This window comes from Erythrolamprus reginae, chromosome 1 (genome assembly GCF_031021105.1).
Source record: "Erythrolamprus reginae isolate rEryReg1 chromosome 1, rEryReg1.hap1, whole genome shotgun sequence".
NCBI lineage: Eukaryota > Metazoa > Chordata > Lepidosauria > Squamata > Dipsadidae > Erythrolamprus > Erythrolamprus reginae.
This window is the reverse complement of record NC_091950.1, coordinates 131,890,939-131,905,669: the sequence shown is the minus strand read 5'-3', so window position 1 is coordinate 131,905,669 and position 14,731 is coordinate 131,890,939. Positions and strand designations below refer to the sequence as shown.

Below are 14,731 nucleotides of genomic sequence, written 5' to 3'. Positions count from 1 at the left end.
CCTTACTTTACTCACCACTGAATTTCATTTTGCTATATAGGCCCCAATGTTGAAGTCTCTCTAGTTCCTTCTGTATCTTGAGTCTATCTTCTAGATTGTTGACTATTCCTGCCAGCTTGGCGTTGTCTGCAGATTTAATGAGTTCACCCTTTACCTCTTCATCTCACAGCCCTATTGATTTGGCCCTGCACACAAGTCCTAGCTTTTCATGTGGCCCTTGGGAAAAATTGAATTGTCCATCCCTGTTCTATAGCTTCTCAGGTCTCAGGAGAGGGGCAGCATACAAATCCAATAAATAATAATAATAATAATAATAATAATAATAATAATAATAATAATAATTATTATTATTATTATTATTAAATATGAGTGGCACAATTTGTAAGGAAAGGGTTTATCATGTTAGTTAATTTCCACTGAGAGGATGCTTCTATTGAATGTCTATTCTGCTCTTTGTGAGAAGAAAGTTTTTTAACAAATGGAACCTATTTAGTCCTGAACTTATTTCCTTCTTCCCAACAGCCTGGTGAAAGTCGGAATGATCCCAAAGACAACTGTACTATTTATAGCTGTACAATGATTCATAAACAGCTGGTTTCTTCTACCTCTGTGATTAAGTGCCCAATGTTTGATGAGAACAGATGCCAACCTGTGAGTTAAAAGTTGAACCTACACATATAATGTTGTGGGGGGGGAAACTCCACTTTTATTTGATTCAGATGGAATAGGGTAGAAGCAAGAGCTGAATCTAGTAGATTTTATGTGGATTGGTAGAACAATGTAGAAATTAATACTGAAAAATGAGCAAACAAAGATGGTTCAGGACGGAAAAGTTTATAATTTAAATACAACAATGAATTATTCTTAAATATTTTAATTCACATTGTGGTATTACAGCACAACCCATAAGATGAAAGGTCAGAGGTTTCAAGAGTTCATTCTCAGAGGTTCTATGAGTTTATACTTCCTGGTCTGCCCTTTGGTAGGGGAGTGGCTTGCAGCTTCTCCTGTCACTATCCATCTCCAAGAGGGTGTCCCATCCTGTACGTTCAGCCCAGTGTGTAAGATAAGACACTCAGCACTTATAATTGCCAGTGAAAGGAGAAAATGAGAGGGAAAATGAAATAATTCTTCTAGAATTTCAGTAAAAGAAGTATGTAAAAAAAGGTTTTAGGCCTTTCTTCCCCTTTGAGAAACAGATCTATCTCACGAGAGATAAACAACATTTAAATTTGTTGTACTTTTTTTTAAAGAAGGAAACTACTATAAATGTTCATTTAAACTTTAAATAGATGCAATGGTATATGGGAATGATCTTGAGAGATAGGAGTAAAACTCACATCTTAAGCATGGTCATTCCCACATATTACCACAATGTTCCAAACATTTTTCATTTTTCAAGGCTGTTGATGTTGAAAGAAATAGATATAATTTGAAGAGAAAGAAAACTGACAATCTAATATTATACCAAAAGGATATTATTGTTGCTGCTGCTGCTGTTTTTGTTGCTGTTGTTATTAATATTATTTAAAGAATGCTCCGACTTCTGGAACATTTCAGACAGATATCATCCAATTCTGCTGTTCAAAAATGGATCATGACCTGTTCTGGTGGCAAGGCAACTGAGCAATGTGGATATGTTTTTAGGCTGCACGGTAATCACAGAAGGAGCAATACAGAATAGACAAATGCAAACATGTTTGTAGTTCAACTATGGAAGGAAGTAATTCTTCCTTCAAAGAACTTATGGAGTAAAAGAATTTGCAGCGTGCTCATGATTAGCACATTGTTCTTCATGTAAAAAATAAGGTAGAGGAAAGATCGTTCCCCTCCCTATTTGTCCCATGCAACATTGTAAACTACAAATCCCATAATTCCTAGGAAGCATGGTGGGTATTACATTGCAGAACATCAGAGCAATTATTTCAGTACAATTTGCAGTTCTAGTTCATAACGTGTTGTTGTTATCTTATTATTTTATTTGCAGGGCACCATTGTACTTTTGCCTAATGGCTGTTGTAAGACATGTAAGTATTATAAAATTCTATACACTTCCATTCTAAGAAATTAGTCTATATATAATGAGGAAGGGGGAGGAGCAATTAAATTATATCAATAAATATTTATTTGGGATATGTTCATCCACTTGTACTCTAGCAAATTATTACTTTTCTATTTGCTTGATTAATGAACCATGTTAAAAATAACAGCTAGCAAACATGAAAATATCCATAGGTTATATTTGTGTGACTTAAATAATTATTGGGTCTAGATAATAAAAGTTTAGAGCTCTGCAAATGTTGCAATATGGCATTCTTAAATGTTTATTAAGGAGTTTCTTTAATTTTCCTTGATTTTTTGGAAGAGGTGAAAATCCCACTAAAAATGTTGAGGAAACAGAAAGTTTTCCTAGCTCCTAGTTCTTTCCAGGAACATGCCTGGAAGAAAGGAAGCTATTATCTACCTGCTAGATTATAGGACTGTTCACCTGGCAGAGGAAATAGGAAAAGTTCTTATTTTAACCGTCAAACTATTTTTTTCAGTGAGCTTGATAGCAATATATGGATTATATTAATATATAATGTATTATAAATTATTAATATAATTTTTGGTTTATTTATTTGTGCAGCTGTTTTAACTATTGTCTTTTTAGTAATATGGCATTTATGTTCAGATAATGCACAGTAAAATTATCTCTCTTTATTTGTTTATAACTTTTTATAACTTCCCAATTTAAAACTAATAGAAGTATCTCCATTTGAAAATTCTATCCAAAAAATTAACTTTGAAAAAGGACTCACCCATTTTGCTAGAAAGGTTGACAATAGTTTAATTTTCCTATCTAAAATATTTGGTTTTGAGAATTTCATGGGCATTCTTTCTCATTCAGATACTGAACCAAATTACTGTATTTGGTATACAAATTTTTGGAGTATAAGAGACACCGGAGGATAAGATGCACCTAGATTTTACAGGTGGAAAACAAGCAAAAAAGTATTCTGAATCAAATGGTGTAGTAATATATTATTTAATAAAATACCAGTGTAGCAGAATACTTTTTACAAACGTATACTTTTTACAACCATGTACACTTTTTACAATCTTCAAACTTGACAGCTTTAAGACTTATGGATTTCAACTCTCAGAATTCCTTCTCCAGACATGGTAGCTCAAAAATGGGAGTTGAAGTCCACAAGTCTTAAACTTGCCAAGTTTGAAGACCCTTGCATCTCTAACCCCTAACCCAGGGGTCTTCAAAATTGACAGCTTTAAGACTAGTAGATTTCAACTCCCAGAATCCCTCCTCCAATCATGCTTGGTAATTAGAAGGCAAAACCACACCCATTTTTGTGAAAAACGGGCCATTTTTTGCCCTTTTTTGGGGGGGAAATGGGGTGGACAAATGGTCTGGGAAGCCTGCAGAGATCTCCTGGATGCTGGGGGATGGCAAAAATGCTCCCATTTTTGTGAAAAACAGGCATGTTTCACCCATTTTTTCACAAAATGGGGGCATTTTTACCTTCCCCCAGTCCCCAGGAGCTCTCTGCAGGCTTCCCAGACCCTTTGCCACCTCATTTTTGTGAAAAGAATAGGCAAAACCCATCCCATTTTTCACAAAAATGCAGGCATTTTTGTCTCCCCCCCAAAAAAATAATCCAGGAGCTCTTTGCAGGCTTCCCAGACTCTTTGTCCACCCAATTTTTTGCGAAAAATGGACCCATTTTTCAAAAAAACGGGATGCGGGGTTGGGGCTTTGGGACAGCAAAAATGGCTACATTTCCACCCTCTTTAGGAGGAAAAAGGGTGCATCTTATACTCTGAAAAATATGGTAGATATTTCTCACAAATTATATGCTGAACGCTCCATCCAGGAGAGCAAAAAGCTTGAAATTTATGCATGTATTTGAATGACAGTCTTTTTATTCCTCTTGCTTGATAGGTATATTGATGTCAGATACCCCATCATGCTCTGCCACTCAAACAATGGACTACATCAATTACGATGGCTGCCGTTCAGAGGAACAAGTTCCTGTGACTCAGTGTGAAGGAAGATGTGGAACTTTTTCAATGTATGTAAAATGCTAAAATCCACTGAGTGCAAGACAACTCCAGATTTCTAATAATGTTCAATGTTATTAAATTATCTTTTTTAAAATTCCCAGCTATGAAAGACCATCCAGTGATAAAGTTGGGAAACAAATGATTTTGATAAATGAAATAGGATAATGAATGGTTTCCACTTGGAAGAATGATAGGAAAATAGATTATAATAGGCAAATTCCTAATTTATAGATTATTATGGGCAATTGAAAACCTTGAAAGTATTAAAACTGAATTGTAGGGAATAAGCTTTAGGGCTGTTGCCAAAGATGCAATTTGGTTTTCCTTGGAAAATCAAGTTGAAGGTATGGATTGTAGTAAAAGAATAAAAATAAAACTTCAGATATTTTTAAAAATGGATAACATTGAACGTGAGATCTTTCTCCTGAGAAACAATCTTAAATATTAGTTGTCAAAGGTACAACTGCTATTGTTATATGAATTAAATTAATTATTTAATAATATGGACTATTTAAAGATTCCATCCTCTCATTGTTCCTTCCAAATTAATAAAGATAAATTTTGGAAGATTTACTGAAGGAGAATTTACAAGACTTTGTGATGAAGATGTCTTCTCAGAGAAAATCCTTCTGCTAGAATTTCTCACTGTCCTTTTTCCTTAACCCTTGTCTCTTGGCTCAGCCCACCTCTTCTGCAGAATCACCTGCTATTTGGAGGAACATTTTCATAAAATCTTATTATTATTATTATTATTATTATTATTATTATTATTATTATTTATTCGATTTGTATGCCGCCCCTCTCCGAAGACTCGGGGCGGCTCACAACATGTAACAACAAATCATAATAAACTAACAATTTTAAAATGTTTAAAGATTTAAAAGACCCCATATACTAACAGACATACACACACGCATACCATATATAAATTAAACATGCCCAGGGGGCGATGTTTCAATTCCCCCATGCCTGACGACAAAGGTGGGTTTTAAGGAGTTTACGGAAGGCAGGAAGAGTAGGGGCAATCCTAATCTCTGGGGGGAGTTGGTTCCAGAGGGCCGGTGCCGCCACAGAGAAGGCTCTTCCCCTGGGGCCCGCCAACCGACATTGTTTAGTTGACGGGACCCGGAGAAGGCCCACTCTGTGGGACCTAATCGGTCGCTGGGATTCGTGCGGCAGTAGGCGGTCTCGGAGATATTCTGGTCCAATGCCATGAAGGGCTTTAAAGGTCATAACCAACACTTTGAATTGTGACCGGAAATTGATCGGCAGCCAATGCAGACTGCGGAGTGATGGAGAAACATGGGCATACCTAGGTAAGCCCATGACTGCTCTCGCAGCTGCATTCTGCACGATCTGAAGTTTCCGAACACTTTTCAAGGGTAGCCCCATGTAGAGAGCATTACAGTAGTCGAACCTCGAGGTGATGAGGGCATGAGTGACTGTGAGCAGTGAGTCCCGGTCCAGATAGAGCCGCAACTGGTGCACCAGGCGGACCTGGGCAAACGCCCCCCTCGCCACAGCTGAGAGATGTTTTTCTAATGTGAGCTGTGGATCGAGGAGGACGCCCAAGTTGCGGACCCTCTCTGAGGGGGTCAATAGTTCCCCCCTCCAGGGTAATGGACGGACAGATGGAATTGTCCTTGGGAGGCAAAACCCACAGCCACTCCATCTTATCCGGGTTGAGTTTGAGTCTGTTGACACCCATCCAGGCCCCAACAGCCTCCAGGCACCGGCACATCACTTCCGCCGCTTCGTTGACTGGGCATGGGGTGGAGATGTAGAGCTGGGTATCATCCGCATATTGATGATACCTCACCCCATGTCCTTGGATGATCTCACCCAGCGGTTTCATGTAGATGTTGAATAGCAGGGGGGAGAGGACCGACCCCTGAGGCACCCCACAAGGGAGAAACCTAGGAGTCGACCTCTGACCCCCCACTAACACCGACTGCGACCGGCCAGAGAGGTAGGAGGAGAACCACTGAAGAATAGTGCCTCCCACTCCCAACCCCTCCAGCCGGCGCAGAAGGATACCATGGTCGATGGTATCGAAAGCCGCTGAGAGGTCAAGGAGCACCAGGACAGAGGATAAACCCCTGTCCCGGGCCTGCCAGAGATCATCCATCAACGCGACCAAAGCGGTTTCCGTGCTGTAACCGGGCCTGAAACCCGACTGCTGGGGACCTAGATAATCGGCTTCTTCCAAGGACCGCTGGAGCTGGAGTGCCACCACCTTCTCGACAACCTTCCCCATAAAGGGAAGGTTGGAGACTGGACGATAGTTGTTAAGCACAGCTGGGTCCAGGGAAGGCTTCTTGAGGAGGGGGCGCACGAGCGCTTCTTTATAGAGTGATGGAAAAACTCCCCTCCCCAAGGAAGTGTTGGTAATCTCCTGGGCCCAGCTCCGCGTCACCTCCCTGCTGGCCGAAACCAACCAGGAGGGACACGGATCCAGTAAACAGGTGGCGGAACTCACAGCTCCAATGGCCTTGTCCACTTCATCAGGTGTCACCAGATCAAACTCTTCCCAGACAGATGGACAAGTACGTGCCCCAGTCACCTCGACTGACTCATTGTCAGTCGACTCTGTTTTACAATTGGAGTCGAGATCGGCCCGGATCCGAGCGACTTTATCAGCGAAAAACGTGTTAAAATCCTCGGCACTACTCTGTAAGGGCTCCCCAACTCCCCCCTGGTTGAGAAGGGAGCGGGTCACCCTAAACAGAGCGGCCGGGCGGGATTCCGCTGATGCAATCAAGGTGGCATGGTACGCGCATCTTGCCGCCTTGAGCGCCACTTTGTAAGTCTTAATAAAAGCTCTTACAAGTGTTCGATCGGATTCAGACCTACTCTTCCTCCATCGCTTCTCTAGACGTCTCTTTTGGCGTTTCAACTCCCGGAGCTCCTCGTTGAACCATGGGGCTCTACGGGGTCTAGCGCCACGGAGAGGTCGCAAAGGCGCAATCCGGTCAAGAGCCCCCGCCGCAGCCCTGTTCCAGGCCTCCGCGAGAGACTCCGCCGAACTGTGGACGAGTGCCTCTGGAATAACCCCAAGCGCCGTCTGAAAGCCCTCTGGGTCCATCAGGCGCCTGGGGCGGAACATCTTCATTGGTTCTGCCTCCCTGCGGGGGAGGATTGGAGCCAGGAAGTCAAGCCGTAGTAGAAAATGGTCTGACCATGACAAAGGCAGCTCGGAAAGGAATACCATGTCAGGTGCGTGCCCTCCCTCGTGAGTCGGACCCTGAACTACTTGAGTCAGGTCCACGGCTCTCATGGTGGCCATGAACTCCTGTGCCAACCCAGAGGTTTCGCCGAGTGACGGCAGGTTGAAGTCCCCCAAGACAATGAGTCTGGGGGACTCTACCGCCAACCCGGCTACCTCCTCGAGTAGCACAGGCAGGGCTTTTGACACGCAGCTGGGAGGCAGGTACGTGAGAAATAAGCCCACCTGAACTCCTAAGTCCAACTTCATCAAGAGAGACTCGCAACCCGCAATTTCTGGAGCAATGAGTCTACGCAGGCAAAGGCTCTCCCTGGCTACAATAGCCACTCCTCCCCCCCTCCCCTGGGGTCGAGGTTGATGCCATATCTGAAACCCGGCTGGGCAAATTTCAGAGAGAGGAACACCTCCCTCCGGGCCCAGCCAGGTTTCAGTAATACATGTCCTAGGGAAAAAGAAAAGATAATAATAATAATAATAACAATAGAGTTGAAAGGGACCTTGGAAGTCTTCTAGTCCAATCCCCTGCCTAGGCAGGAAACCCTACACTACTGTACTTCAGACAGATGGTTATCCAACATCTTCTTAAAAACTTCCAATGTTGGAGCATTCACAACTTCTGGAGACAAGCTGTTCCACTGATTAATTGTTCTAACTGTCAGGAAATTTCTCCTTAGTTCTAAATTGCTTCTCTCCTTGTTCAACATCCACCCATTGGTTCTTGTTCTACTATCAGGTGCTTTGGAAAATTCCTTCTTTGAGGAGATATTGGAACACTGCTATCATGTCTTCCCTGGTCCTTCTTTTCATTAAACTAGCCATGCCCAGTTCCTGCAACCATTCTTCATATGTTTTAGCATCCAGTTCCCTAATCATCTTTGTTGCTCTTCTCTGCACTTTTTCTAGAGTCTCAACATCCTTTTTGCATTGTGGTGACCAAAACTGAATGCAGTAATGTGCTTTGTTTTTCTTGCCTAAATGTAGAACCTTACTTTTTTCATTGAATTTCATTTTGTTAGATAGCGCCCATTGTTCAGGTTTGTCAAGATCCTTCTGTATTTTGTGCCTATCTTCTGGAGTGTTGGCTACTCCTGCCAGTTTGGTGTCATCTGCAAATCTGAGTACTGGGTCTAAAACAGAACCTTGAGGTTCTCCACTGCATACATCCCCCCATGTAGATTCCATTGAGCACTACATGTCGAGTGCAGTTGGTTAGCCAGTTTTGAATCCATCTGGTGGTGTTGCTGTTCATCCCACATTTTTCTACTTTATTTATAGATAAAGTCATAATCTTCTACTTTACTTATAGATAAAGCAGTAATCTTCCATATATTCACTTCAATGGATGAATTTCTGGACCCAGCCTTCTGTGGCCATGTTTTCTGATGGATTTTAAGAAATGCTATTGTTAGGAATATAATAAGGTAAACTTGTAGATTAGGCCAAATAGTGAATAGTATAGAAGATTCAACTTATTTCCCCCATGCTCAGACAGACTTGAGTTACTTTGGTTCTTTTAATTCTCCGAAACAAAATAGCCTGGGTTTTTCTACCTTAATTTTAAAACTTGGTACAATATTTAAAGGGCATTGTACCTTGGCTGGATATTCTGGAGGACATAGTATAAGTTCCTGGAAAATAAGCAGTGGAATTTTTTCTTCTCTTATGGTAGGGGTTTTGTAATATCACAGCCCCGATCTTCAAGAAAAGCACCCTCTTTAAAATTACACGTGACATGAGCAAATGTAACTCTTTCTTCATTTTGCATTATAAAAACAGATACTCTCCTGAAGCTAATTCCATGACACATAAGTGCAGCTGCTGCAGAGAGTCAAAGACAGCCAAGAAAGAAATTACGCTGCTGTGCGCTGATGGGATCAGAAAGAAATACAGGTACATCCATATCGAACGCTGTGACTGTCTGAAGTTTGGATGTGGTGGGCAAAGCTCCTCAGAAGAATACAGTGAAAACAAAGAAAACACCACGCAACTGCCCCAGCAAGAGAAGGCATTGGAACGGGTCAGAAAAGCTCTGAGGGCTATCGGAAACAGAAGTTAAAAGAAGGAAAGCTTTGGATTGAAAGAAGAAATGTACTCTAACTACTATTATAATCTACCACTTTGCCTTACTTTCTACATGTGTAACTTTGGAAACTTAAAAACTTGTAGACTTTACCTCTCAGAATTTTGCTGGCTAGGGAATTCTGGGAGTTGAAGTCCACAAGTCTTAAAAGTTGCCAAAGTTGGACACTCCTATTCTACAGATTTCTCAGTCTGTCCCCCTTTGACTGTCCTTTACTGTGCTCACTTATTTATTTGCAGTAAAAAGAAAAATAAATATAAAATGAAGGATGGATTGTATGACTTGGACTTCTTCAGCTTCTTTTGCTTTGATTAATTAAAGGCATATTTCAAAAGCAAGGTCTCCGTTTCTCTTTTTGTCAACATGCTTTTCAGTTTCTGATGCTGCTGAGGTATAATCTGCTATTATCGAGATAAACAGGAAGGGGGCATATATTTACTCTGTTGATTTCTTGTTGTTGTTCATGTCAGTGGACTTTGTTTTTAAGGTCACCCTTAACAAATGTTCTTCAGATAAGAGGCCATACTAGCAGAGGATATTGAAAATGAAATCCAACATACATTGGAGGCACCAGCAGGCTCCATATGACCTATTGTAGATCTCTGTTGCCAGCTAATATTGGCTATATCGTAAGAATTACTTTCAAGGAACATTCTGTTCATTGTATTTTATCCCTGGGGACAATAGAGACACTCTTATGTTGAGGTCACAGTTCATAGCCAGTATAATGAGTACTCATAACTCTGCCATTTACCACATTCATTTTTTACTTAGTCTTGGCAGGAAAGGTTTTTTGGTCTGTAGTGCAATGTAGATGAAAATATCTTATTTTACTCTGAAGCTGCAAATCAAGTTTGAGATAGATTTTTGTACCTATATCTTTTTGAATGGTGCACAGTGTTTTTTCTTCATTTGTTTTCTTTTGCACAAAAATGTGTGGAAATCCAAAGGATTAATTGTTTGGCTCTTATATCTTCTAGATCTACCTATTTGTATATGCTTAAAATAACAGGTTCCATTGAGCTTATTGAAGACGAACCACAATCAGCTAAAGTATAAAACCTAAGTATTGATAAACTTTCAAAAACTGTTCTTCGAAATGGGGATAACAGATAGGGCTTATTACCTCATTGATATATCTATGAAGTTACAGGAGTCAAGCTCCACTTGTGGAAGTCTTCTTATTTTTATACAATTAATGAAATTGTATAATTCATGACTCTTTGATATAAAGGGAAATGAATGGGTCTTCATAGGTATTTATGGCATAAATTCTTGTTCCTGTTTTAGATTATTAAAGAAAGCAGCCACTGTCTGTAGCCATATACGTTATTGATAAATAATGTTTTGTTTTTGAGGCATTCAAGTCCTATTTTCACTCTTGGCAACTCCCTAGGAAAGACTTTGCAGTTTCCTTGGCAAGATTTCAGAGGTGATTGGCCCTTGCCTGTCTCATAGAGATGAAAGAGAATGACTGGCTCAAAGCCAGACAGCTGGCTTTTGTATCTATAGCAGGACTAGAACTCATGGTCTCCCCAGTAGCCTATAAACTGGTGCCTTAACCACTACATGAAAATGGCTTCATTGATAATTTTGTATGTAGGATTTTACATAAAAGTAGTTATAGGCCACAAAAAATTATTAGATTGTGAATAGCATTACTGGAGGTGGGTTGGGGTTAACATGCAGCAACCCCCCACTGCTCACACTATTGAGCAGTGGTGTCAAACTGGGGGCCCACAGGTCGGATGTGTCATGCATAGGCCACATCCACCTCAGCTCTGCATAGGGGGAAAACATCATGATACATCATGTGACGGCAACATGAGGTCATGAGTTTGACACCGATGATGTTGAGTAATGAAACACCTAGAAGCAACCAACCATATTCAGAGACCACCAAAAATCCATAAAAATAAATAGAGTCTCTAGTCAGAGAATAAATAGAATAAATAGAATAAATAGAATAGAATAGGTGTTGACTTGCCTGAATGCCCCTTCTCGTAAGTTGGAGTCAGCCTTCAGATAGGGTTTTCCTTGTCCAATCACACTGAGGACTGAGCCTGTCAATCAAAATAGCATGATATACATATCCGCCCACCATGTAATATCTCCAGCTGGAAAGAAAGATTCCTGGGGAAAAAATTACTGAAAGAACTCACACCAAGGATATGATAAATGATACACTGACTGCTGAATAACGAGCAAAAACCCCTGGTGTTTCATTGAATAAAAATGCAGAACTAAAATGAACATGGAATGGTAAGAGTAACACAATTCCTCATAATAATAGAGGGTGGGACTGAAGGCTGACTACAAGTTATGAGAAGGGGCGTTCATGTAAGTCAACGCCCTTTCTCTGTGATACTTGGAGTCAGCCTTCAGATAGGGACATAACAAAGCTATTATAAAGTCCCTAGGGTGGGAAAATGTGTATCCCACTGAACCTCTAGGAGGTATGTGATTGTACCTGTTGCAGAACCCGGAGACCAAATGCCAATCTGCTGAAGTAAAGGTGTCAATTCTGTAATGACAAATAAATTGAGTTGGGGAGGCCCAGGTAGATGCAGATCTCCTCTAGGAAGGCCTGAGTGGACTAAGCTGCTGAAGTGGAAGTCCTATGAGTGGAATGAGCCGTGAGGTTTAAAGGAAGAGGGCTGCCCTTTAAGGTGTATGCATGATTTATGGTAGCTGTTATCTATCTGCTAATTTTAGAAGCTGAAGCCTTCAGACCTCTAGGTTGTGGACCATACATAATAAAAAAGGCCTCTGTTTTCCGAAAAGGAGCTGTCCTGCCCAAGTAATGGCTCTTCGGAAGTCTAAAAAGTGCCACTTCTTTTCTAATTGGTTTGTGGGATTCGCACAAAAAAAAGGTAACACTAATTCTTGAAAATGGAATTAATTTTGGGAGTAAATGAAGGGTCCAAATGAAGAACTACCTATCAGAATGGAAAATACATAAATCCTGCCTAATGGAAAGGGAGGCCAACTCTGATACACGCCTAGTGGAGGTAATAGCTACCAAAAATACAATCTTGTGTGTTAAGAGTGACAAGGAAGCCTTGTGTAAGGATTCATAAGGCGGCCCTGTGAGAGACTCCAAAACAAATGGCAAATCCCAGGTGGAAAATGGTGGATAATGGGGTGGCTTGATATTAGATGCCCCTTTAAGGAAATGGGAAACCGTGGGGAATGTGCTAAGGATTTAAAGTGTTCGCAAGACAACACTGAAGATAACACCACCGCTTGTCTCTGAAAGGTCCGTGGCAATAGCCCCTTGTCTAACCCAAGTTTAAGAAAAAGGAGTAGTTTTGGTATAGGTATGCAAAAGGGCGAGAGACCCTCAGACAGACACCAATTTGAAAAAAAAATTCCATGTGGCATGGTAGGGAAAGGGCATCCTGGATGCTTCTATGACGTCCACTATGTCTGTGTCATACTGTTGGTATAGAAGGGCCTCCCACTCAACTGCCAAGCGGGTAGCTGTAACCAGTGAACCTTTGGATAAAGTGTCTCCCCCTGGCTGAGAAGATCCTGCTGCGTTGGTAGTCTGAGTGGCAGCATACATGACAGAGACATGCATGCTGTGAGAGGGACGGCATACAAATCAAATAAATAAATAATGAATGAATGAATGAATGAATGAATGAATAAATAAACAATTTTAAAAAATAAAAATAAAATAAAATAAAATAAAATAAAATAAAACAAAACAAAACAAAACAAAACAAAACAATAAAATAAAATAAAATAAAATAAAATAAAATAAAATAAAATAAAATAAAATAAAATAAAATAATAAAATAAAATAAAATAAAATAATAAAATAAAATAAAATAAAATAAATTAGGTCTGCGAGCCACACCCTGTGCAGCCATTGCAGAGCGATCAAAATAAGCTTGGAAGCATGCAGAATCACCTTGCAAACTACCTTAGACAACAAAGGGAAAGGAGGGAAGGGTAGAGAAGTACTAGCAGCCATAATGTTCAAAGAGCGTGGTCACTTCTGCTCGCCTTGAAGGGAAGCGAGAATAGACAAACGGCAGCTGGTTGTTCTGTGGGATGGCAAACAAGTCAATTAGTGGTTGCTCCAATCTACGTGCAACCCACCTGAAGACCTCTGGATGTAAACGCCATTCCATTTGGTCTACTTCTTGGTGGCTTAACCACCAAGAAGTCTGCCTTAGTGGTATCTTTCCCTGAAATGTAGTCAGCCTCAATAGATAGAAGATATTTTTCTGCCCAAAACATAGCTGAAGCATCTCATGCCTCAAGGCTTTCGATCAGGTTCCTCCCTGCTTGTTAATATGCATCTTAGCCACTATGTTATCAGTGAGCAAAAGGATATGTTGTCCCCTCAGCTGACTGGCAAAATATTCGAGAGCAAGAAAAATAGCTCTTAGTTCCAGGAGGTTGATGAGGCAGATGTTAACTTTGGGACCCCAGTGATCCTGGGCAATATTCCCTTCTATGTGGGCTCCCCATCCAGGCAGACTGGCGTTTGTAGTCACTATAACTGTATCTGGAGGCAAGAAGATGGAACCAACCAAAATGGCTGGAGAAGCTCACCAGATGCATATTAACAAGCAGGGAGGAACCTGATCGATGCTTTACCTTTGATGCAAGTGACACCTTTAGCTTGGAAGATCCTTGCCCAGCTTTTTGATGTAGGAGTAAGAACCATTGTAGTTTCCTGGAGTGTAACCGTGCCCATGGAACAATATCTAAGCAAGATATCATTTTACTCAAGAAAGATGAAAGAATGTCCAGGGAAACTGAAGGTTTATGGAGAATCCATGAAACTAACTCAATGTGTTTTGAATCTGTGACTGTTGAATGGATCTAGATGGAACCAAACATCTCATTTCCATATTAATAGCAAAACCGTGCTATTGGAAAGTACAGTAGATGCTACCAACTGTAGATGATGAAGGGCTGATGTATAAGACGAAGCCTGTACCAAAATGTCATCTAAATAGCACTGGAGGCATATAGCTATAGACCTAAGATGTGTCTCCAGTGCAGCTAGGACCTTGGTAAATGTTCTAGGGCTGATGACAACCCAAATGGTAGCACCTTGCACTGGAAATGGAGGCAGATCTAGCTTCTATTGCTCTGTTCTGTTTATCCCCTTGCATGTATCTCAAAAAATATTTTAAGTAGAATTGTAAGACATTTCTTTCCCAATGTACCCCTACTGAAAGAAAAAAAAACCATGTGAACAGATTTATATGATCTGTACACAAACATGCTATATCTTCAATGAAATCTTCTTGATTTCACATGAGTGCAATCTCCCCCTCTCTTATATAGCAGCTGGTGATCAGCACTGCAAGCTACTTCTGCTGATCACCAGCTTCAAG

The 14,731-nt window shown here is 40.8% G+C and overlaps 1 protein-coding gene across 1 annotated transcript in view; it reads left to right on the top strand.

Annotated features, from left to right (window-relative positions):
* The window catches only part of MUC2 (mucin 2, oligomeric mucus/gel-forming), a 78,424-nt gene extending 68,722 nt beyond the window's left edge, over window positions 1-9,702 (top strand). Inside the window, exons 45-48 of the mRNA XM_070765192.1 lie at window positions 523-651; window positions 1,988-2,027; window positions 3,941-4,070; window positions 9,065-9,702. Of these exons, the coding sequence (XP_070621293.1) occupies window positions 523-651; window positions 1,988-2,027; window positions 3,941-4,070; window positions 9,065-9,344 (579 nt within the window). The 3' untranslated portion in view covers window positions 9,345-9,702. The remainder of the gene's footprint in view (window positions 1-522; window positions 652-1,987; window positions 2,028-3,940; window positions 4,071-9,064) is intronic.
* Window positions 9,703-14,731: the final 5,029 nt, after the last annotated feature.